The sequence below is a fragment of the Emys orbicularis genome, chromosome 10 (genome assembly GCF_028017835.1).
Source record: "Emys orbicularis isolate rEmyOrb1 chromosome 10, rEmyOrb1.hap1, whole genome shotgun sequence".
In the NCBI taxonomy this organism is placed as follows: Eukaryota; Metazoa; Chordata; order Testudines; family Emydidae; genus Emys; species Emys orbicularis.
Genome location: NC_088692.1, coordinates 34,055,741 through 34,081,505, shown reverse-complemented (window position 1 = coordinate 34,081,505; position 25,765 = coordinate 34,055,741). Strand labels below are relative to the sequence as shown.

General features: G+C 53.9%; 1 protein-coding gene across 1 annotated transcript in view; it reads left to right on the top strand.

The window, feature by feature from the left end:
* Positions 1–6,758: 6,758 nt before the first annotated feature.
* The window catches only part of LOC135884600 (voltage-dependent L-type calcium channel subunit alpha-1S-like), a 62,565-nt gene continuing 43,558 nt past the window's right edge, over positions 6,759–25,765 (top strand). The window contains 1 exon segment of the mRNA XM_065412027.1: positions 6,759–6,878. Within this exon segment, the coding sequence (XP_065268099.1) occupies positions 6,759–6,878 (120 nt within the window).

Genomic DNA, 25,765 nt, shown 5'->3' with positions numbered 1-25,765 from the left:
AACTTGGCTGCATTTCCTGCCAGCAAAAGGGGCCAGGCTGGCACCCCTCGGCACTTCAGCCACAGACGAGTTAAGACCCGAGCATGCAGCAGGTTAGGACCAGAATTAGGGACAGAGCTCCTGGCTCCCAGGCCCCTGCTCCAACCACTAGGTAATACTTCTCTAGGGAGTATCTGGGAGGGAACTACATAGAGTAAATCCCCAAATGGCAGAGGCACAGAGAACAGTCCCAGGCTCCTTCCATCCTTGCGGGACAAAAGGCAGCGCATGCAGTGGGCGAAGCAGGGGACTAGGAGTTCCTGGGTTCAGTTTCCATTTCTGCCGCTGACTTTGGGTGTGACTCCAGGCGGGTCGCTCGATCCCTGTGTCCCTCCTTTAACTCCTCTGGAGAAGGGGAGAAAAACCCGAGGGAAGGGCGGGTTTCGTTCTCTGTAACAACTCATGAGCGCTTTCCCTCTGCAGATCTCCACGCAGGGCAGCACCGTTATTTCCAGGGAGCAAATGAGGGAAACGAGATGGTGGGGAAGGGACTTGAGTTTTTCAAGGCCCGAGAGCCTGGGATGGAAGGGCTATGGGAGGCTGATGATGGTGATTGACAGTGAAGTGTGGGGTGAAATATACAGACTGCCAGCATGTCCACCTCGGGCACGCGACTAAAATTAAGGCAGCAGAGGATCATCTTTAGCAGCCATTGGCCTCCTTGTCAGCTGATTACGGCAGGTCTAGGCAGCAGGCGGATGCTGAACGGCCAGGAGATTTTATCCACGGGACGAAGGGGTTGGTTCGTCGTCGAAAGACATCGTCGCAGATATACATGGCTTCCTTTACCAAAGATATCTAAAGAGTTCATTTGGCCTGTGTAACAGGGCAGCTTGCCCTGTTAAGGGCTGCAGGCCTGTGGCCAGCTGGCCCTGTTCACTAATAAGACCTAGCTGAGGAGAGACAGGTGCTTAGTTCACTCTAAGGAGGGGCAGGGAGGTGGGGTCTGCAGAGAGATGTTGTAGCAAAGGACAGTTGCTTGCAGGAGCCGCTGGAGAGAGGCCCTAGGTGCTGTGGCTGGGTAGAAAGCCCCAGCTGGGGCAGTTTTGTTTTCCTGGGGTGAGTTTGTGGTTGTTGGGATAATAAATGGAGCCCAGAGGGAAGGGACTAAGGATGGGGGCATCAGACCTTGTCCTCAGCGTTGCTTATGCTTTACGCAGTTACCCCCGGGTGCAGGAGCGCGTGTGAAATTGCTGCAAGACAGGCCAGCACGCGGTAATTGAAAGCTGACTCCTATCAATCCCTCCCCCTCCCCACAGCCCTCATCAGGCAGGTGCCCTGGCAGGCAGAGACTCGGGTTGGGCCCAGGTGTATTCCAGGGAGGGGAGGAGTGCCTTGTTGGGGAGCCCGGCCCCGGGGAGCCCCACTCTGAGGATCAGGCGCCAGCTAATGTCCCCTGCAGTGTGAGTGTCCCAGGAGCAGCGCGGCCTCCCGGCCGTCGGGGCCCAGCCTGTCATCACTGTGGATGGTCTCCAGCCACGCAGTAACCTCAGGTGTGATGTGATCTTTAGCCCAATGGCTGGGACTCTCCGGCTGTCACTGTCTGTAGCAGCTGACGTGTCTTAGGCCTTTGCCTCATCCCCTAGCCAGGCCACGCTGCTTCCCCCGGATTGAATCTTCGCCGCCTTGTTCTCAGCTTGGCCCCATGAAAGCAAACCCAGCACGCTCCGTGGGTGGGATGACAGAGGGACACGAGCTGTGTGTCCTGTGACACCCTTTCCCCCAGCCTCCCCCGCTATCTCCGATCCACCTCCACATACACGGCAGGCGCAGGATGGGCAGCCGCTGGGGAGCAAACCCCCAGCACCATCCCCCCAGGCTGTCGAGCAGAGGGGTGACTGGATCTGTTAAATGGCTGGAGAGCATTTGGATTGGTTTGCCTTGCAAAATTGCCCGGCGAGCATCATTTCCCAGCCCTCCCCGCTTCCCGGGGCTCTGGGTCCTGCTGCGGCAGAGGAACAAGTGGAGACGTTTGTGCAAGACCCTGCTTTTGTTTTGCTTTTCCTGTCTCTGTTACTAGGGAGCCGAGAGCAGTCCTGGGCCAAACAGGGGGCAGGTAGGTGCTAGACAAACCCCACACACCCAGCCCTGACCTCCAGCTCCCCTGCTATCCCAGCCAGCAGACCCCCAAACACAGCTCTGCCACTGCCCCTCAATCCTGACCTGCAGCCCCCAGACTTGGCAACGCCTTGGGGCCAAAAAGCAGCAGAGTTTGAATTTGCGCAAACTTGGACAAATGTGCATGAAATACTCCCTGGCGTGGGGGTGGGGACACTTCCAGCCTCTCCCTAAATGCAAATGAATGAATTCTGTGCCCAGCCGTGACACTTCACACGGGTACCCGGGGTTGGGAGGCACCTTGCTACAACCTGCCCTTTGCATGTGGGAGCCTTGTCTCTGCCCACCGGGGGTCAGCTCCTCACCTCCACTGGCACCCCAGGCCCTACCCTCTAGGCCTCTGCAGGTCCTGCTGTCACTGAAGGGTTAGCAATTGGCACACGCCAAGAGGACACTGGGAGGTTGGAGTGTGCTGATCGCTCACTGAGTGTTCCCAGGTTCGCTGCACCCAAAGCAGCTGTATACCACAACCCCCACAGCTCCCCAGTCCCACCTCCAATCGCTGCCCTGCTTTGCACACACTGGGTGTATCCAGAGGGACACACGCAGCAGTTTATTTGATGCAGATCGTGTAGCACGTACAGGACGCTCCCTGTTATCCGAATAGCAGGCGGGACACGGATTTTATTTGGATAATCTAGCGGGCAGGAGCCACTCAGCAGCCGGGTGACCTCTCTTGCAGCTAGGGCTTGTCTTTCTCCTCCTCCTCTCAGTCCTGGCTGGGGGTCTCTGCGCTGCTCCGCTCGCTCCCTCCCCTGACAGCAGGGCAACAGAGGAGCTCTATTGTCTGAACTGCTGTGTTAGCCAGCCTGTCTTGTCGCCCAGCATGGGAGACGTGCTGTGGGGGGCGTGTATTGGAAACCAATGGTTACATACAACGTAAAATCAGAGCGCGCATTCTAGAACCTAGACTCAATACTTTCATGTCGTACAGAGCAATGCTCACCCCAAAATCCTTCCAACCTTTTACAGCCTGTGATCCTTGTTTCATGAGACAAGTCATGCTGGCAGCTTGCCTCCTAAGTAAAGAAGCCCCCAGTGTCTCTTTTGCAGCCCAGGCTATCTCAAAACAGTCCTTTGATCTTTATTCGTAACCCAGACCCCCTGGTGCTAATTGCTCCTCCTGGTAGGTTTCAGAGTAGTTGCCGTGTTAGCCAGTATCAGGGCCGGCTCTGGCTTTTTTGCCGCCCCAGGCAAAAAAGCCTCCGGCCGCCTCCCCCCCCCCCCCACGGGGGGGGCGGAGCCCGGGGGGGAGGGCGGCCGGAGCCGGGGGGGAGGGTGGCCGGAGCCCCGGCGGGGGCTCCGCTCTCCCCCCGGCGGCCGGGGGCAGGGCGCCGGAGGGGAGGGCGGCCGGAGCCCTGGGAGGAGGGCGGCGAGCCCCGGCGGGGGCTCGGCTCTCCCCCCCCGGCGGCCAGAGCGCCGGGGGCAGGGCGGCGAGCCCCGGTGGGGGCTCGGCTCTCCCCCCGCCCCCCCCCCCTGGCGGCCAGAGCGCCGGGGGCAGGGCGGCGAGCCCCGGCGGGGGCAGGGCGGCGAGCCCGGGGGGGGGGAGGGCGGCCGGAGCCCGGGGGGGGGGGAGGGCGGCCGGAGCCCCAGCGGGGGCTCCGCTCTCCCCCCGGCGGCCGGGGGCAGGGCGCCGGAGGGGAGGGCGGCCGGAGCCCTGGGAGGAGGGCGGCGAGCCCCGGCGGGGGCTCGGCTCTCCCCCCCCGGCGGCCAGAGCGCCGGGGGCAGGGCGGCGAGAGGGCGGCGAGCCCCGGCTGGGGCTCGGCTCTCCCCCCGGCGGCCAGAGCGCAGGGCGGCGAGCCCCGGCGGGGGCTCGGCTCTCCCCCCGCCCCCCCCCTGGCGGCCAGAGCGCCGGGGGCAGGGCGGCGAGCCCCGGCGGGGGCAGGGCGGCGAGCCCCGGCCGGGGCTTGGCTCTCCCCCCCCCCCCCGGCGGCCAGAGCGCCGGGGGCAGGGCGGCGAGAGGGCGGCGAGCCCCGGCTCTCCCCCCGGCAGCCGGGGGGAGGGCGCGGGGGGAGGGCGGCCAGAGCGCCGGGGGGAGGGCGGTGAGCCCGGCTGTGGTCCCGCTCTCCCCGGCGGCCCGAGCGCCGCGCCGCCCCCCTCCAGGTGCCGCCCCAAGCACCAGCTTGGTTGCCTGGTGCCTGGAGCCGGCCCTGGCCAGTATCAGCAAAAACAACGAGGAGTCCTTGGGGCACCTTAGAGACTAACACATTTATTTGGGCATAAGCTTTCGTGGGCTAGAACCCACTTCATCGGATGCATGGAGTGGAAAATAGAGGAGCAGGTATAAATACATGAAAGGATGGGGGTTGCTTTGCCAAGTGTGAGGTCAGTCTAACGAGATAAATCAATTAACAGCAGGATACCAAGGGAGGGAAAATAACTTTTGAAGTGGTAAGAGAGTGGCCCATTACAGACAGTTGACAAGAAGGTGTGAGTAACAGTAGGGAGAAATTAGTATTGGGGAAATTAAGTTTAGGTTTTGTAATGACCCAACCACTCCCAGTCTTTATTCAGGCCTAATCTGATGGTGTCCAGTTTGCAAATTAATTCCAGTTCTGCAGCTTCACGTTGGAGTCTGTTTTTGAAGTTTTTTTGTTGAAGAATTGCCACTTTTAGGTCTGTTATTGAGTGACTAGAGAGATTGAAGTGTTCTATTGGTTTTTGAATGTTATGAATTCCTGATGTCAGAGTTGTGTCCATTTATTCTTTTGCATAGAGACTGTCCAGTTTGGCCAATGTACATGGCAGAGGGGCATTGCTGGCACATGATGGCATAGATCACATTGGTAGATGTGAAGGTGAACGAGCCCCGGATGGTGTGGCTGATGTGGTTAGATCCCTATGATGGTGTCCCGCGAATAGATATGTGGACAGAGTTGGCACCGGGGTTTGCAGCAGGGTTTGGTTCCTGGGTTAGTGTTTTTGTTGTGTGGTGTGTGGTTGCTGGTGAGTATTTGGTTCAGGTTGGGGGGGCTGTCTATAGACGAGGACTGGTAGATTTTGCAGTCTCTTGTCAATTTTGTAATCTAGATTAGTTGCATACTGAGCCACAAGCTAGACTCCTGTTGTGAAGGGACTGTACACAATACAGACAAGGACCAGACGGGGAGATACGTGTCTGTAACCCCTTCCCGAAAGGAACCTGTCTGAGATATGTCTCCTCCTGATTACCTGCCACAGCTCCCGAGGCTTTAAGAACATAATTTTAAGTATAGAGACATAATTCCTTAAATATTATCCATGCATACATTTCAAAATGATTGTGATGACCAGCGGGCTACTGGCTGTTGCTGGAGACTGTCTTCTGGAGTACTAACGTGCATAGAACTGACCCAGGAGAGCCTTGTAAAACCCCCTGCACCTGCTGTGCCAGTTGGCATCAAGAGGTCACTGGGTCACAGCAGCCCCACAGCACTTACTAATGTGCTCCCACATTTCCCCACATCAGCTCTGTGCCTCCCCATCAGTCTTGTGCTCCTCTAGCTGCCCAATCTTCCCCAGCTCCCCCTCACTGCTGAGCCCCTCCCCCAGCCCCACATTTGCCCCTCTGCTCCTTATGCAGAGGTTCTTCATCCCCCCCCTCAAGCTTCCCCTGCCCCAAGCGCCGCCCCCGCAGCTCCCATTGGCCGGGAACCACAGCCAATGGGAGCTGCAGGGGCGGTGCCTGCAGACAGGGCAACATGCAGAGCCACTTGGTTGTGCCTCCGCATAGGAGTCGGAGGAGGGCATGCCACCGCTTCTGGGAGCTGCTTGAGGTAAGTGCCGCCTGGAGCCTGCACCCCTGACCCACTCCCCGGCCCCAACCCCCTGCTCCAGCCCTGATCCTCCTCCTGCCCTCAAAACCCCTCAGTGCCAGCATGGAGCAGCCTCCTAAACCCCAAACCCGTCATTCCCAGCCCCACCCCAGAGTCCTCACCCCCCCCTGCACCCCAACCCCCTGCCCCATCCCAGAGCCCCCTCCCACACCCTGAACCTCTCATTTCTGGCCCCATCCTGGAACTTGCACCCCCAGCTGGAGCCCTCACCCCCTCCCACACCCCAGCCCCCTGCCCCAGCCTGGTGAAAATGAGCGAGTGAGTGAGGGTGGGGAGAGCAAGCAACAGAGGGAGGGGGGGATGGAGTGAGCAGGGGCGGGGCCTTGGAGGGGGTGGGGCAGGAGGTGGGGCAAGGTTGTTCGGTTTTGTGCGAGTAGAAAGTTGGCAACCCTAGGGTGGGAGGGAGATGGGGAGAAGCGGAGGCAGGATCCCATCCCCGTTCACAGGAGAGGATAGGGGGAGCCTTCCCCAAGGGGTGGGGCAGTAGGGAAGGCAGCCAATCGGAGGCTGATTTCCCTTTAGACTGATGGGCTGTGCCCCAGATCTGTAAGAGGCTCTGAAACTGTGGGAGTGTTGGCAGGTCTGTTGGCAACCGCACCCCGTGTTATTGCAGCCCTGGGTGTCCCCCCCAGCTCTGCCAGTGCCCCCAGCCCCCCTGGCTAGTCCATCCCTGGGCCTCTCCTGTGTAAATATGGCCGGTGCCATGGCATTGTACCAGCTGACGAGGTGGTTACCGTTAATTGGTGCATATGCAGGGACTGTGCCTCAGCTCTGTGCTTCTCCTTAATGCCCACCCACAGACCCTTCGAGATCATTATCCTGATGACCATCTTTGCCAACTGCGTGGCGTTGGCCGTCTACCTGCCCATGCCGAACGATGATACCAACGCTTCCAACTCCAGCCTGGTAAGAGACAGCCTCGTCCTCGTGTTGTACAAACCCGCCCGGCGCCGCCTCGCTCACGGCAAAGCCCCCGAGGCAAACCTTTTTCTTTCACTTGTGTTCCAAACTAACCTTTTAAAAATAGCCTGGGCATCAAGTCGAGGCAGCATGAAGGGGCTGAGCCCCTCGCCCACGAATGTTAGCGCCTGCCTGGCACTGAAATTTCACCCTCCAAGCCACCAGCACGTGAGCTGCATGATCTCCAGTTATGTAGTCGTGAAATTTGCACCTGAGCCTCTGAGTCCATAAGCAGGAAGGGAAGCTGGGACCCACAACACCAAGATACAGGCCTCTGCTCCCTGTTGCGTTGGGATGGGAGTGGCTGGCCCCACAAGTAAGAAGCTGTTTAGGGGGCTGAAATAATTAGGGGGCTGGGGCACATGACTTACGAGGAGAGGCTGAGGGAACTGGGCTTATTTAGTCTGCAGAAGAGAAGAGTGAGGGGGGATTTGATAGCAGCCTTCAACTACCTGAAGAGGGGTTCCAAAGAGGATGGAGCTCGGCTGTTCTTGGTGGTGGCAGATGACAAAACAAGGAACAATGGTCTCACGTTGCAGTGGGGGAGGTCTAGGTTGGATATTAGGAAACACTGTTTCACTAGGAGGGTGGTGAAGCACTGGAACGGGTTACCTAGGGAGGTGGTGGAATCTCCATCCTTGGAGATTTTTAAGGCCAGGCTTGACAAAGCCCTGGCTGGGATGATTTAGTTGGGGTTGGTCCTGCTTTGAGCAGCGGGTTGGACTAGATGACCTCCTGAGGTCTCTTCCAACCCAAATCTTCTATGATTCTATGTTAATAAAACATCTCTGTTGACTGTTAACAGCACTAAACCACTCCGTTATCCCCTTTGACCCGAGCAGCTACTCAAATTCTGGGGCCCTGCGGGTTGTCCAGTTGAGAACAGAAATTGACGATGGAATCTGAGATTATCTTCAATCGATGCAGTCTTGTGTGTTTGTCCCTTCCTTGTAAAGTCCTGCGTCCCTGAACACAGGAGGCACCAAAGTGGCCTCACTCATAGCACCCATTCAGCCAGCGCCCCACAAGCCCTCTCTAGGCTTTTTCCAGGGGGTTGGGGTGCAGGGGGTGGTGAGGGCTCTGGGGTGGGGCTGGGAATGAGGGGTTTGGGGTTTGCCGGCTCTTTGCTCAGCATCCCTCTCTTTCTTGTCTCTCATTCTGCTCCTCTCTGTCTCTTCCCCCGCCCCCCAACAAACAGCTCCCAGTACAACCCTCTGCCCCCGTGGTGCTAATTTATGGGAGGGGGGGGCTACCCCTTAGGTGGGGGCTTGTGAGTAATTCATTTTAAATGAAGGCTGGTGGTGAAGCTTGTAACCAGTCTGTGTGGGCCAGAGGCTCATGTCAAGTTCCTGGTCACGACTCCTATTCTAGCAACCATCTTGTAAGGCTTTCATCTGAACCATTTCCCATATTCGCTTTAGCTCTAGAGCCTTTTCTAGGGGAAAACCCTGCTTGACGGTCTTTTAGATCAGTGGTTCCGCAACTTTTTCCATCCTGCCCCCCCTTACCCATAGTGGAACCTGTCCACATCCCGCCCCTGAGAACTGGAGCTGAGGCCGGGGCCGGAGCTGGGGCTGCAGCCGGGAGCAGAGCCATGGCTGGGGTCGGGAGCGGGGCCATGGCTGGGGCCCGACCTTCAGCTGGGGCTGGGATTGGAGCCAAAGTGGAGCTGGGGGCAGAGCGGGGCGGGGTGGCATTCCCCCCCCCCTGCGCTCTGCCCCCCCCAAATGTTCCTCTGTGCCCCCCTCAGTTTGGCCACTTAAGAACTGCATAGTTGTCCCTCTGTTTCACACCGTGAGCGCTTAGAATTTCATAGTGACGGCGGGCTCCTAATTCAGATCATCTTGCTTCAGAAAGCCCAGGCCCCTACTTTCAGAGCAAAATGAAAATCTCCATTAGCTGTAAGCAGAGTAGGGGCTTGGGCACACAGTTGAGCAGTTGTGATTGCATCCAGTAGAGGGCAGTGGTCTCTCTCTCTCTCTCTCACACACACACACACACACTTGCTGCACCTGCTGTGTGGATACAAAAGAGCGAAATCCCCGGAGATCTCAATCCAGCCGCTAGAGTCCCATGAACCTTGAAACAAGAAAAGGAATCCACACGCTCCTCTGCCTGCTCAGACCTCCCCGGAGATGATAGAGTGTCAGAGCCAGGGGCACGTGCAGGGGCTGCTATTGTTGCTTTTAAAGTGAATAAATAACTGGTAGCTGACAGTCCTGCAGCCTACCTCGGGGATCTGAGCGGGCAGCTAAGTTATGGCTGGGGGTCCCGTGTAGGTCCCAGAGTTAAGGCCCCGCTGACAGGGTTACAGAGCCCAGCCCTGACGGAGAAAAGCGGCAAGGTTTATGACTGGGAGCTAAGGAGTCCATAAAGGGAAAGGCTCCTTATCGGAAGTGGCACCTCCACTCGCTCAGCTCCCAGGGAGAGTTATTGCTGCGTTGCAGCCTGTCTCAGGAGCCCTGGGATTCATCAAGCAAGGCCCCGTCACTTGTTTATGGGAGCAGAGGAGCAGTGGATGAGGGGGCCAGAGCTCTGGGGAAAGCTGAGTGTACAAGCCAGGAACTGGTCCTCAGCTCTTTCCTATGTGTTCCCCTGTACGCATTCCTCGCCGAGATACCCCGTGATCTGCGTAGGGAGCCGTTCGAACAGGCAGCCTTCCAGCCGGGGTCTCCTAGCATCGAGAGGCTGTCTGGGTTGGAAATACTCCCCCTGGGTTCCCGCCTCCTGGGCACCGTTGGAAAAACGTCCGCCACGTGCTCTGGACCTAATGCCTGGTGCGTCCGTTCCTGCACTGGGAGCAGGGGATCAAAACCCGCTGTGTTCTCAGGCGCCACCCTGGCCCGCAGTGGAACTTAGAGCAATCTCAGGGCTCTGTGGACTTGCATTCTGCTTCTAGTGCCTCCCTATGGGCCCAGGGAAGCAGAGAATAGCTGTAGTGCAGTGCTTGCGGGTCACTCCCCGACATGCTCCACATCCCCCCCATGCCGGGCCCTGGGGAGCTGGGAGCAGAGCCTGTATAGTGAGCCAGCTCTGCCCTGGCTGGCGAGGGAGTCCCCGTTCCCATCACCCACGGCCCCTTGGCAATGCCAGACCAGGAGCTGCAGTCCGTGCCCCGGAGAGCTGACAGTTTAAGCTGTTAGGTTTGTTCACAGGCATCCTGGCAAAAGAGAGTGTTGCGGAGGGACATGAAGGAGAAGAGGGAGCTTTGCGGGTGTTTACAGGGAGCTCCGCCCCAGCGGGAGAGGAAAGCACAAAGGGGCTTGTTAGAAAACGTAACAGGAGGGCGATGGAGGCTGCCGTCATGTAGGGTGACCAGATGTCCCAATTTTATAGGGACAGTCCCGATTTTGGGGGTCTTTTCTTATATATGTAAGCGGGGGAATGGTCCCGCTATTGTGGGGAACTTTCCTGGCTTCTGCACTACCCCGGTGAAGTGGGCTAGCGAAAGGATCTGAGTCCTCGCTCCCACTTCCTTTACCCAGAGGCCTCCCTGTCCTTGAGGACTCCCCTTCCACTCTCCTGTCTGGCAGAGTCCTCGTAAACCCCGACAAGGCTGGGCCCATGATTCCTGGGGGGCTCGATCCCCAACCCTGCTGTGGTCACCCAGGCCAGGGGCTAGGGTGTCCCCACTCCGGGGTACTCTCTCTGCTCTGGGCACCTCCCTGACCCACTGATCATTTCATACAATTTAAAGCAAATACAAGTTGTTTAATTAACAATTAATTTTAAAAAAGAATAAGGAAAAATGGGAAAGGTTAAAGGAAACACATCACCCTGCTCTGTAGCAGGGAACATCACAAACAGTGTCTCTGGAACGTCAGGGCAGTTCACAGTCTGTTCCTTGTAGGTCCCAGGTCTCCTTCTCAGGCCCTGGCTGTGCTGCAGAGACGCTGCGGGTCGGACATTTGCTCTGGCGGTGGCCACACGCTCTCAGGCTCTAGGTGGCAGGACCCTTTTTCCCAGCATTGCCCCTGCCCTGACAGGGTTACGATCCCCCTTCAGGGGAGGGATAGCTCAGTGGTTTGAGCATTGGCCTGCTAAAGACAGAGTTGTGAGTTCAATCCTTGAGGGGGCCATTTAGGGATCTGGGGCAAAAATCTGTTTGGGGATTGGTTCTGCTTTGAGCAGGGGGTTGGACTAGATGACCTCCTGAGGTCCCTTCCAACCCTCATATTCTATGACCCAGAACCCATTGCAAGTCTGGCCTGCAGAGCCTCTTGGCTGAGGTGTCTCCCTGCACTGGGCCTGCTGCCCAGGGTCCTGCTCACCGCACCCAGCTCCACGCTGCTGCTGCTCTGCCTTCAGCTCCCTGGGTGGCCTCTCTGGCTCTGGTTGCTACAGGTCTGCTCTGCAGGCTGCTTCTGTGACTCTGCTCCCAGCTCTGACCTGCTTTCTGGCCCCTCTGGCTTTTGGGCTGCAGCTCTGCTTCCAGCAGCTTAGCTTGGGCCCCTGCTTTCTCCTTCGCTCGGCCCCACTCTGTCTGACTCGGCAATTCCAGTTCACACGGAGGACAGGACCCCTCCTGGCCTCCTGACTCTCTGATTAGCCTGCCCGCCCTGTCAATCAGGCTGATCTGGAGCATTGGCCTCTCCCCATTGTTCCTGGGGACTGTCAGTCTCAGGCTCCTGATTTGCCATCGACCCTTCCCCTTTTAGTGCTGGGAGCTAGCCAACCAAAACACCCCACTGAGTGTTAGTAAGGGGGCAACAGTCCCCTTACATATAGGTTCCTATTACCCCCCACCCCTGTCCCGATTTTTCACATTTGCTGTCTGGTCACCCTACCGTCATGGTCCAGTCGGAGGCAGGAGTCGCCGTCTGGAATCTCGGGAGTGGGTGAGAGGGAGGGTGGGGAGAGGCCCTGGGGCCGTTGCCAATGAAGACAGTTAGCTTACCTACGATGCAGTAGAGACGAGGGAGGCAAAGAGAGGGGCAAGATGGCCCAAATGACGAGCTAGGACAGGGGTGGGCAAACTTTTTGGCCCGAGGGCCACATCGGGGTTGCGAAACTTTATGGAGGGCCGGGTAGGGAAGGCTGTGCCTCCCCAAACAGCCTGGCCCCTGCCCCATCCGCCCCCTCCCACTTCCTGCCCCCTGACTGCCGTCCTCAGAACCCCCGACCCATCCAAGCCCCCCTGCTCCTTGTCCCCTAACTGCCCCCTTCCAGGACCCCCCGTCCTAACCACCCCCCCGGTACCCCACCCCCTATCCAATCCCCCTGCTCCCTGTCCCCTGACTGCCCCGACTGCTATCCAACTTCCCCCTCCCCCCAGCCCCCTTACCACACCGCTCAGAGCGGCAGGAGCTTGCAGCTATGCCACCGCGCTGCCCAGCTGGAGCAGCGGGCCAGAGTGCTGGCGGCGCAGCACGCTGAGGCTGCGGGAGAGGGGGGACAGCGGGGGAGGGGCCGGAGGCTAGCCTCCCGGGCCAGGAGCTTGGGGCCGGGCAGGACGGTCCCGCAGGCCGATGTGGCCTATGGGCTGTAGTTTGCCCACCTCTGGGCTAGGAGGTGATCTCTGCAGCAGCACTCTGCATGGACGTGAGCAGGGCTGGAGGGCATAGCTGGGAAACGCAGTGGCCCATCTTCTCAACCACTCTGTCCGCTGTGGGCCACTGGCCCCCTACAGCTGGGCTGAGGGGCCCTCTCTTTATCCTGATTCTGTAAAGTCCCTGCAGGTCTCCCCTCCAGGGCCTGCCTTAGCTTTGCATGTGAGACCCCTCCCAGCTCTGGGTGCTGAGGCTCCAGGAAAAGATGCCAGGGTCTGGTTCTCCTCTCGCTCCCCATTCACACCGGCGTAATCCGATTGGTGTCACACCTGATTGACAGTGGGCTGAGTAAGGAGCACAGGACCATGCTGTCCACAGACGCTCCTATCCTATCCCAGCTCTGCCACTGCGCTGCTGGATGCCCTTGGGCAACCTGGGGGTTGCAATGCCATTCACTGACATGGCCTGCCGCCCCCCTGTGCTGACAGATGGCGTTGTGACCTGGCACACAGGGCGTCTGTTGCTGTGCCGTGGAACACAGGGGAGTCCACCAAGAACTTGACCCCTGGCAGCACTGGCTCATACACTGTGTGGGTCAGAAAGTGGGGAGACTTCCCAGCCGAGGGAGACCCAGGGTCCCTGCAGGAGGAGGGGGTGGGATGAGCGGGGACTGGAATTTACACCCCTCCCCAATATCTGAACTGCCGTCACTGCTAGAGGGGCATTTTGAGCTGAGGTGCCTGGCACAGACTGGCAGGTTGGTGTGACTCACACACCCAGGGGGTGTGTTGGCCTGGCAGGAGGGATGCTTACATGTGTACTTGACACATAGGACGAATGGGTATCAGAGGTGTGAGGGTCTATCCTATCTATGCATGTCTGGATCCTGCAGGTCAGCACTCTGGCTGCCAGATTTAACTGGGCCATGGCCCATGTATGAGCAATTCCCTGCATACATCCTACCCTGGAAACCCCAATGCCTGCAGTGTCACCTACCTCCCTGCCTTGTCCCCTGTGTGTTGCCAGCGTGAATACTGTGGCAGAGGGGATAGTAGTCCACTGGCAGTAGGAGGTGTGGCCTACTGGACAGCTATGAGACAAACATGTGCCACATGGCTAGCCAGTGTTGGTCTATAAGACAGTACTTCCTTGCTACATGGAGTGTATGGGCTGTGGTACAGACTCAAAGAGACTTGTAAAAAGCAGAGCCGGGGAGGGGACTCTGCTCTGCTTAAAAAGACTATAGAGACAAGGCGGGTGAGGGAATATCTTTTATTGGACCAACATCTGTTGGCGAGAGAGACAAGCTTTGGCGCTACACAGAGCTCTTCTTCGGGTCTGGGAAAGGTGCTCTGTACTAAATACAAGGTGGAACAGATGGTTTAGCATAAGTAGTTAACACATTCACCCACCTAGTCTTGCACATATTCTAAGGGACCATTCAAGGTGAAGTGGCCCGTTACCACCTCTGCAGTCATGGGACAAACAAAGGGGGTTAGTGCGCGGAGTCAAGAGGTTTGTCAAGCAGGCGTCCCGAGCTCTTTTGAGCTGGGGTTTTTATTAGTAATTAGATTAAAAGGCATGAGATCATAGTTACTTGTAACATATTGATTGGTTCACCCATAGCCATCTCCCCTTGTGCAATAAATCATGATTGGTGAAGGGACTACGTGAACTATTCAAGGGGACTACGTGAGCTATTGCCTAGTCTATGCTTAATCAATAACCTGAGCATAGCTTTACCTTGCATTGCTTTACCTTGAGAATAAGCCAGGAGTAAATGTAATAAACACGTGTGTGGTTTGCCAGCACAGCATGTTTCACTACACCTCCCCCTTTTTGTTTTTAAGCAATTTGCAGGCATAATGAATGCTCTGTTTAGTATTAAGTCGTTGCCAAGGGCAGCCTTGGACAAATAGGCTAATAAGGGAAGGAATACACTGTAATATGCAACAACAAACTATTAATCCTATAACTATAACAATAACATATGCAAACATTTGCTTTAGCCAGTATAGGTCTGGCAGCCACCCAGTAAGCCAGTCCCAGAATCCTGAAAAACCAACATCCATTGTAACTTCTTTTGTTAAAGTATGTAGTTTTACAATTTGGTTGTCCACTGCTTTTTTATTATTGCTTAGGTTAAAGCAACACATACCATCCAATTTTTCACACCCATAATGATGTTGCATTAAAAGATAATTTATGGCCGCTCTGTTTTGCAAAAGTCCATGTCTTAATTTGCTCTGTTCCTCATTTAACAAGGCTAGAGCTCTAGAAGTTGTATTTAAGGCTTTTACTGCTGAGCAGGTTTTTCCAACAGTTGTTCAGCCTGATTAGCTAGGTTCTTCACTTGGCCCCATGTGGCAGGTGCATTTCGTTGGCCCCCTCGTTTTCGGCCCGTTGTCACTTTTCCTTGTTCATCATATAAGTGTATGTTGAAGTCAGGGATGGGGTTGCTCAGTCCCTGATGCCACGCCATCCTTGTATGGTCGAACGTATCGTGCAGGTACCCAGAGCGGGCCGCTTGGTGTTGATACAGCTGCGTAACCGCGCCCCCAGGTGATTAGTGGCACAGGTTCGCTCCACTCCGGGCCAGGTAGCTGACGATAGGTTACCTTTGGAGCAGGAAGAACTTTGGTCGTCCGATAATGCCGTTGTGCCCTGGTGAAAAATTGAGAATTGAAAGGTAATAGATTTAAATGATTGAGTGTAAACAGTACTTGAGCCAGCCATTCTTCCTTTTCTGTCAGGCTGCCGGGGACAATTCCCCCTTTTTGTTTTTGCCGCAGGAGAGCGTTTTTTAATGTGCGATTAGCTTGTTTTACAATGGCTTGTCCTTGGGAATTGTATGGGATGCCAAAGGTATGCTTGATTTTCCATCGCGTGCAGAACGCTGCCATTGCTGAAGAGCAATAGGCTGGGCCGTTGTCAGTTTTTAAAGCTGATGGCTTTTCCATCACTGCAAAGGAACGAATGAGGTGATTACAGACGTGTTTTGCCTTTTCCCCTTTTTGTGGCGTTGCCCATATATATCCAGAATAAGTGTTTATGACTACATGCAAATAGGACCAGGGAGCTAATGGTGGGAACCGAGTGACATCCATTTGCCACAATTGGTTTGCACCTAGCCCCCGAGGATTTACCCCGATAGCGGGTCCTGCGAGGTTTCCAGTACACTTAGGGCACTGCTGAATAACAGCTTTTGCATCAGATAGTGGTATGGAAAATTGCTTGGCCAACGCCCTAGCATTTTGGTGATGTAAGGAGTGACTTTCCATAGGAGAGCAGGGGAAAGCCTTTAAGGCGTTATCAGCATAGGCATTGCCTTGCGAGATTTTTCCGGGGAAAGGCTGATGACTTTTAACATGTGCGATAAAAAATAGATGTCGTCGGTGACGTAATATTAGTTGTAGGGAAAGAAATAAACCAAGCAAATTATTATCCAAAGATGCAGTAACACAACTAGAAGCAATATTACTAACAACATTTGCAGCATACAAACTGTCTGTTATGAGGTTAACTGGTTGATCAGAAAATGTGTTAAAGGCAAGAATTAACGCAGCTAGCTCCGCACGCTGAGGAGAGCGTTGCGGTAAGGTAAACTGGGATTGCCACTGGTCATTTTTCTTTCAAGCGACCACCCCTCTGGAGGGGCCACCATCGGTGAAAATGGTAAGAGCTTCTTTTATGGGAACGGGAGATACCAAGTAGAATACTTTTAGTGGAATATGTTGAGCAACTTGGAGACGAGGATCCTTTGGAGTATGGTAAGTTACGCACCCAACATAATTGGCTAGTGCTATTTGCACCTCCTCCGAGTGCATGCATGCAACTTCCCAGGTGGCGATGGGGATGGGTATAATAATGTTTACTAAATTCATGGCAAACAAGTTTAATGCTCGATTGCGTCCTTTAGTGATTAATTGAGCAATCATTCCAGACAATGGGACGAGTGTGTTTTTGTGTGTGTGTGGTAAATACATTCACGCGAGGATAAATTTTTTTTTATTTGTATGTTGAAGTAATGCCCCCATGAATTGCTTAATGTCCCCAAGAATGATTAAGGACGGGGGCACATTAGGTACTGCTCTATTTACCCACCTTTTTGCCATGGCTTCGTTGACCTTATGCACTACCTCCTGTTGTTCGTTTGTCAGTGATATTATGTCTCCCGGTTGCTTTCCTAATTTTTGGGCATTAAACAGTGGAGTTAGCATAGATGTGGGAATCTTGTAATACGGTCTTATCCAATTTATGGATCCCAGAATTTGCTGTAGCACTACATATGTTAATTTTTTTGGCAAGGTAAGTTTTGGAAGTATGGGCATGGAGTATGCTGCAAGCATTTTATGACCTAAATATTGAAAAGGTTCGGCTTCCTGTATTTTTTCCGGGGCTACTACCAGACCCGATTGACTTAAGATATCCGTTAACTTACTTTTCCATGTGGTGGGTAGGGGCCTACCGGCTATTAAGATATTGTCCATATAATGGTATACAAGTAGCTTTTTGAACTTATTTCTGAAAGGTTGAAGAGCAGTGTTTACAAAATACTGACACATGGTAGGGCTATTTAACATGCCCTGGGGTAACACTTTCCAATGATAACGTGTTGTAGGTTGGGCATTGTTTAGGACTGGCACTGTGAATGCAAAATATTTTTTATCCTTTTCCTGTAATGGTATCGTAAAGAAACAATCCTTTAAATTAATTATTGCTACCTGGTAGTCATATGGGATTAAATTTGGATTGGGGAGGCCACACTGCAGGGGGCCCATTGGTTCTAGTATTTTATTAATTTCACGCAAATCATGAAGGAGCCTCCATTTTCCTGATTTTTTCTTAATTACAAAAACAGGAGTATTGTACGGGCTTGTAGTATGCTCAATGTGTTCATCTTTTAATTGTTGCTCAACTAATTGCTGCAAAGCTTTTAATTTTTCTTTAGGTAATGGCCATTGTTCTACCCAGACTGGCTTATCAGTTTTCCACTGTAACGGAAGAGCCTGAGGCTTACTCATCTTCCAAAACCAGTTTTGCCCCTATCTGTTCTAACAAATCTCTTCCCCAAATGTTAAACTGTAAAGGCAATATGCAGGGTTGAATATATGCTATTATGGGGCCTTGTTCCTGGGATTTTACAGGTAACCATTGAGAGCTTTTTTGAGATGCTTGGCTTCCTCCTACCCCGAATACCGCAGGGGCTAGCTCAGAAGGCCATGTAGGCTCCCAATCCTTTTCAGCTATGACAGAAACATCCGCCCCTGTGTCCAACAAACCGGTCAGCCACTTACCTTGGAGTATATACTTACGTTGAGGTTTTTGCAGGGATATTCGGTGTACCAATGCTGCCACCTGTGGGTGAAAGGAAGAATCGCTGTCGCCTTCAGTACGGGTGGATCCGAATCCTCCTGTGCGTGTTACCTGTGATTTTTCTCCAGGGAGCTCATATGGCAACAGTATCATCTGTGCCCAGGAGTCCCCTTGTCTTAAAGTAAAAGGCAGGTGACTCCAATACTGAACATATATTTTTCCCTGATAATCAGCATCAATCACTCCTGGAACTACCATAATTCCTTGTTTACTTGCTGATGACCGAGGGAGTATAATGCCCACCGTCCCTTCAGGAAGGGGCCCTTTCAGTTGAGTAGGCATTAAAAGAACTTCCCCCGGTAAGAATGAGGATTTTTCTTCTTGATTATACAAGTTTATTCCAGCACTGCCGGTCGTTGCCGGTTGTGCCCTAGTTAATTCTTCCGCCCCCGTTGTTTTTCCGGGGCCCGGGGAGGGCCCGATTACTGGTTTTCCTGCCCTAGTCCTGATCGACATTGATTTGCCCAATGATACCCCTTGTTGCATTTAGGACATTTTTTGGAGGGCCTACCCCCTTCCTGGGGTCTTCCTTTATGTGCTCCTCCCCCGGGTGCCCTACACTGGCTTTTAAAGTGTCCCGGTTTTTTGCAATTAAAACAATTTCCTGCTGGTTTATTACCTTGTCTTATAGCCCCCGCCAAAAGAGCCATAGCATGGGTTTGACTACCGACATCAGCGCAAGCCTGAATCATGTCCGCTAAAGTGTACGAGGGGCGATGTATTATAGATTGCAGTACTTTTTTGCAATCAGCATTAGCCTGCTCATAAGCCAGTCGCCGTAAAAGCTCTGTCTGTGCCTCCTCGTTATCGATCTGCCGCTGTACTGCTTCCTTGAGCCTATCTATGAACTGCGGATACGGCTCTGTAGGCTGCTGCCGGGTGGCTGTGAAAGACCTAGTCGGTTTCCCACTTACAGGAACCCTTCTGAAAGCTCTCATAACACTAAGTTTAGTACGAATATATGTGTCTGGGTCTAACTCCAACTGTCTCTCTATAGTGCTAAATTGGCCTGCTCCATAAATCTGGTCGGGTATGGCAGCTGGGGTTGAGTAACCTACAGCAGCTAACCTGAACTCACTATCCCACACCATATACTGGGCGGGGGTCAGCACCATACGAAATAAGTCTTTCCAATCTTGTGGAGCCATTGTGTAGCCATTTCCAATTCCTTCTAAGATGCCTGTCACGAAATTAGACCTGATGCCTGTCTCCGTGATAGCTTTTCTCACCTCCCTCAGTACTGTATACGGTAGCGCCGTCCACTGTCTGGCGGCATTGCCCTGTGCATCGACTTCTGCCGTTATAGGCATTAGCATGGGCAACTCCCCCTCCCACTGATGTTCTTCCTCCAAACTTAATTCCCCTGTCTCACGCGCCAACGCAACCGCCGCCCGGACGCAGCCCCCACGATTCCCCCGGAAACAAGGCTGATCAGTTCCTTTATCAATGGGGGGATCCGAGGGCCGCTGCCCCGTATCCGACACCGCAGGCGCTGGTGGTAGCACCCGCGGGTACGGAGGCGGTGTCGTCAGCGTGAGAAGCGGGGCGGCAGTGAGAGACGCCTGTAGCCCCAGTTTTCCCACTGCCTCAGTACAGCGCTGCCACATGAGCAGGTGCTGCACTGCTGCTCTCGGTTTCTCAAAGAGCTGTGTTCCTATTTTTTGCCAATCTTCTTGCTGCAGGGACCCCTCTTCGGGGTACCAGGGGCATTGACATTCTATTTCCTTAACAAAATCCTCTACATGCCGCAGCGTAACCGCTGGGCAACCGCTCCCCTCAATGAGCTTAAATAATTCCTTAGCATGAGCCTTTTGTGGCACTGATAAATCACCCCCCATACTCACGAGTGGCTGTTTCCAGCGGGTGCACCTAGACTATTCCAGTCGGATGAGCAGGGGTCCTCGGGATCCGGTGAATCACGTCGGGGTCACCAGATGTTGGGATCAAGGAGACGCGGAGTCAAGAGGTTTGTCAAGCAGGCGTCCCGAGCTCTTTTGAGCTGGGGTTTTTATTAGTAATTAGATCAAAAGGCATGAGATCATAGTTACTTGTAACATATTGATTGGTTCACCCATAGCCATCTCCCCTTGTGCAATAAATCATGATTGGTGAAGGGACTACGTGAACTATTCAAGGGGACTACGTGAGCTATTGCCTAGTCTATGCTTAATCAATAACCTGAGCATAGCTTTACCTTGCATTGCTTTACCTTGAGAATAAGCCAGGAGTAAATGTAATAAACACGTGTGTGGTTTGCCAGCACAGCATGTTTCACTACAGGTTAGTGGGTAACAGATTGTTGTAATAAGCCATAAATCCAGTGTCATAGAATCAAAGACTTTAAGGTCAGAAGGGACCATTATGATCATCTAGACTGACCTCCTGCACAACACAGGCCACAGAATCTCACCCACCCACTCCTGTATCAAACCTGTGTCTGAGCCACTGAAGTCCTCAAATCATGGTTTAAAGACTTCAAGATGCAGACAATCTTCCAGCAAGTGACCCATGCCCCACGCTGCAGAGGAAGGCAAAAAAACCCCAGGGCCTCTTATTAAGATGGTGATTTTTGGTGTCTAGCAACGTTATGAATTTAAGCTCCCAGGCCTGGTCTACACTGGGGGGGGTGTCGATGTAAGATATGCAACTTCAGCTACAGGAATACCGTAGCTGAAGTCGACATATCTTATTCCAACTTACCCCCCGTCCTCACGGTGCGGGATCGACGGCCGCGGCTCCCCCGTCGACTCCACTACCGCCGCTCACTCCGGTGGAGTTCCGGAATCGACGGGGAGCGCGTTTGGGGATCGATATATCACGTCTTAACGAGACTCGATATATCGATCCCCGATAAATCGATCGCTACCCGCTGATACGGCGGGTAGTCTGGACGTACCCCCAGGCTCGTCTTTTGAAAGCGTCGTGCAGGTTTCCTTTGAGGTCAACAACTGAGAGGCCAGATACGGAGTGGTCGTTTGGTGAAAAGTGTTCGCCCGCAGGTGATTGGGTGTTTTTGTTTTTTATCATTTTACTGTGCAAATTCATTCGAGAGTGTAGTGATTGTTTGGTTTCACCCACATAGTTGTTGTTGGGCACTTAGTGCACTGGGTGAGGTACACCACTTGTTGTGATAGGCATGTGTAGGACCCATGGATCTTGAAAGGTGTGTTGTGTGGGGTGTTGGTCATCGCAGCAGTGGAGCTATGTCTGCAGGTTTTACATCTGTTGTTCTGGCAGTTCTGGTGCCACTTTGAGTCGGTGTGTCCTGGTCTGTGGGGAGCTTGCTTCTGAGGATGAGTTTGGAGAGGATGGGGGGTTGTTTGAAGGCCAGAAGAGAGAGTTCAGGAAAGCTCTTTCAGGATGTGGACCCCATCGAGTATAGGTTGTAACTGTTCGATGATGTCCAATGATATGGGTTCCAGTGTGGGGTCGTTCCTTGATGTGATCTGTTTCTCTGGTGGAGTGCCCTTGTTTGGTGAAGGCAGTTTTAAGTTTGTAGCCCAGACTTCATAGATTTCCACCACACCTTAATCCATTCTATAAGACCATGTTTTCAGTATATATACTTTGGTCCTGCTTTGAGCAGGGGGTTGGACTAGATGACCTCCTGAGGTCCCTTCCAACCCTGATATTCGATGATTCTATGATTCTAACTCCTTACATAATATCAGTACATACATCTCACAATGATATCAATAACCAATGTGACACCGGCTTTCAGTGGAGACCTCTCATGACATTCTTGGGTGAATGAGAAGGTGCATACTGGCCTCAGGGTACACCTGTACCCCTCTGTACCTCCTTGTTGGTTGGCATTAACAGGTTCTCGGGTCACAATATGGAATGGGGCTGCTAGCTATAAAGTGATACCTGGCATGTTCGCTGTGTGTGTGGGGGTGAAAAGGGAGCTACGTGGGCTTTGGCCTGATTTCTTGCACTGCACCTAGAGGTGGGAGATTTCAATCCTGGGTCCCATCCTCTATTAGGGTGAATTCGCTCTTTCAGTTCTGGCATTTTCTAATCTACCAGTCAAATGAATACTTAGGAAGATATGTGTGGGCCAAACCTGGCATGCACCCCTATTGATGGCAGCAGGAGATGGGCATCTGTCTTAGAGTCTGGCCCCGAAGAGCATTCAGGGTGTAATTCCAGGTGGGGTCAGGATTTCAGCGGCCCCCAGAGCAAACTGAAAGTGGGGAATCTCCCTGCCCTGTTATTGTGGGGTGTGAATGTAAAAACATCAATATAAATACCCCCCCCCCCCATATCTGGCTGGTTCTAAAGTATTTAAATCCTGACCTGGAAGAGGCCCCAGCAACAGGCAGTGATTAGCGTCAGCTGGGGTGATGGACAGGCGGCCGGCACTGCTGTGCCCGGTGCAAAACGCAGCAACTATTCTGGGCCCTGATGGCCGCAGGCAGCTGCGCTGAGTCAGCTGAAGCGCCAGACAGCAAAGCCTCTGGACGAAGGCAGGAGAGGAGGGGGGCAGCATCCTCTCTGCCCAAATGGAGTTTAAAGTTCTCTCCCCTTCCCCTGGTTTGCCAAACCTCAGTTTCCTGCCACGAGTGGCAAGAGGGGCTCACAACACAAAGGGAGCTGGAATTAGGGTGACCGGACAGCAAGTGTGAAAAATCAGGACAGGGGGTGGGGGGTAATAGGTGCCTATATAAGAGAAAGCCACAAATATTGGGACTGTCCCTATAAAATCAGGACACCTGGTCACCCTAGCTCAAACCCATCAAGTACAGCCATGGGCAAAACCAGGGTTCAGTTTGGGTTTCGATGGGAGCGAGGGGCCCCACTGATGGGAAACTGGCTGAAGTGGGGGAAAGGGGCTCTGCTGGGGGGCCTGGCCAGAGTGGAGGTGAGGGGCCCAGATGGGAGAATTGGCCTCAGTGGGGCTGGGGGCAGCTGGGGGGACTGGCCGCAGTGGGGGTGAGGGACCCAGCTGGGGGGACTGGCCAGAGTGGGGGTGTGGGGCTCAGATGTCATATTCAACTGTACTTAATAAAGAGGGACAAGATCACGGTGGAATGGATCAGAGGGGGCCGGGCTCAGGAGGGAGACAGAGGCTACTTCTGGGGGGATTCTGCACCGAAATTTTAAAAATTCTGTGCCAAAATTTTAAAAATTCTGCATATTTTATTTGTCAAAATGACACAATATAATCACTTTAGTTTCAATTATTTTGGTAATTTATTTCAAAATACCTGTCAACAAGTATGTCAACAAAATACAGACAACAGCAAAAAAGATTCTCCCAGGAGTAGAGAATTAAAGAAACCCCTATGATGACCCAGTTCCAGTTGAGGGGTGCTGGAAGGAGTTGTGTGGGGCCCCCCCAGAGCCCAGACACCTGCACTCCCATCCCCCCAGAGCCAAGCCACACTGCACCCCCTGGCCCAGACACCAGCACCGCCTCCCCGCAGAGCCCAGCCGCAGCGCAGGGCCGTCCTTAGCCATAGGCAGAACAGGCAGCTGCCTAGGGCACCACTCTACCTGGGGGCACCGTTCTGCCCGGAGCCCGGACAGACGGGAAGCAGTGGAGCATGTAAGAGCAGGGCTGCTGGGTCCTAGAGAGAGCCGAATGCAGCACAGTCTGAGGGAGGGAATTGGCTGCTGGGGTCTCTGGGAAGGGAAGGGGAGGGGTGGGGGAAGGAACTCACCTGTGATGTGACTCTTTCCCCCGGCGTGAGGTGAGGCAGGCTCGGCAGCTCTGGCACCAGTATCCTTTGTTGTCCCCCATAATGTCCATTCTTCTCCCCCCTCCCCACCCCACGGAGCACTCCCCCTTTCTCCCCCCCCCCAAGGAGCACCCTTCTCTCTCTCTCTCCTCCCCTCCGGCAGGGCTGGGTTGGGTGAGGTGCTGCAGGGGGAGGCTGTCTGGCTGCCTGCTGAGGAATGAAAGTGAAAGTAACTCACTTCCTGGGCAGCCAGCCAGGATTGGAAAGGTCACGCGTGGCTGGGCTGGGGATAGCCAGATAGCATGTGTGAAAAATCAGGACAGGGGGTTGGGATAGGGTGAGCAGATGTCCCACTTTTATAGGGACAGTCCCAATTTTTGGGTCTTTTTCTTATATAGGCTCCTATTACCGCCCCCCCCCCCCCGTCCTGATTTTTCACACTTGCTGTCTGGTCACCCTAGGTGTGGGTAATTGGTGCCTATATAAGACAAGGCCCCAAATATCGGGACTGGCCCTATAAAATCAGGACATCTGGATCTGGTCACCCTAGCTGGGGAGCGCGTCTCTCCCCCGGGCTGGCAGCGATCCATCTCATCCGGGGGGAGCTGCGCAGGGCAGGATGAGCTGCTGTGGCTCCATGGGTGCCCCGTCCCTGAGATCAGATGCTGTGCTAACTTCACCATGGTCCGTGGGGCTGGCGGTGGTGCCCATTGGCGTGTGATTGGACCTGAGGGTTTGCTGCTGCTGTTGCCACTCTGCACCCCAAGAGGTGGATTTTGGGGTCCTGCAGTTTTCCACCTATCTCCTCCTCTACTGCAGCTGTTGGACCAGCAGGCTGGGGGGGTGAGCCAAGCATGAAAGCAGTACTGTGTTGCCATTTAGATTGTCATTTAACAACTTTGTTTGCCAAAAATGCTTGCTAACAATCCCTGAATTCAATTTCAATATTTTTTTTAAAAAAATCAATATCTTAGCCAAAAACAGAAAATTAAGTTGTTGACAATTATTTGTGACAAGTTTGGTTTGGGGCAGGGAGTGGGCCAGTTTTCATCAGAGAAACAAAAAATGTTGACTGACTTTCCTATAGCCCTGTTACTGCTAAATAGAGCCCTCCAACAACTGTAATATGCTCATCTCCTTACTAGTGTATAGAGCAGGGGCCGGCAACCTACGGCACACGTGCCAAAGGTGGCACACAAACTGATTTTTGATGGCACGCCGCGGCGGGCTGAGCGGCTCAGCCCACCACCGCTCTGGGGTTCCGGCTGCTGCCCCATTGCCAGCCGGGGTCCCAGCTGCCGGCCCCACTCAGCGCCTGCTGCTGGCCTGGGGACCCCCAAGGAACCCCAGGCTGGCAACGGGCTGAGCAGGCCTGCGGCTGAGACCCCGGCTGAGCCGCTCAACCCGCTGCCGGCCTGGAGTTCCATTCACTCAGCCGGCAGCGGACTGAGCGGGGCCGGTGGGGGGCTGAGCGGGGCCGGCGGCTGGGACCCCGACTGGCAAGGGGCCGGCAGCCGGAACCCCAGAGCAGCAGCAGGCTGAGTGCTGCTGGCACCCCAGACTGGCAATGAACTGAGCCACTCAGCCCCCCCGCCGGTCCCGCTCAGCCCGCCACCGGCCCACTCAGCCTGCTGCCGGCTGAGTGAATGGAATCCCTGACCGGCAGTGGGCTGAGTAGGGCCAGTAGCTGGACCCCAGACCGGCAGTGGGCTGAGCGAACCCCAGACAAGGATCCCAGGCAAGGATCACACTAAATTGATAAGATCTGCATTTTAATTTGATTTTAAATGAAGCTTCTTAAATATTTTAAAAACCTTATTTACTTTAAATACAACAATAGTTTATATAATATAGACATAGAGAGAGACCTTCTACAAATGTTAAAATGTATTACCGGCATGGGAAACCTTAAATTACAGTGAACTTGGCACACCACTTCTGAAAGGTTGCCGACCCCTGGTATAGAGTGACCATATGTTGTACTAAGATTCTCTTGCTTTTTTTCCCAGTGAGTCAGTATAGCTTTTGCCAGCCCAGAGGTTGGGCAGCCAATGTCTTACGTTTTCACAATGTTTTGTCCAACTTTCATAAAGTAAATACATGGTTAATATGAGTTAAAAAGGCCAGGGACACTTCCTTGTGAAGAATCTGTGTAGCAGATCATGCTAGAGCTGTGAAAATGTCAGTTTTTGATGGAACTTTAGAGGCAGTGATTTATCATGTATTTCTGGCAGTGCCCAAAATGTGCTGCTATTGCTAATGTCTTTCCAAACAAAAATGAGGT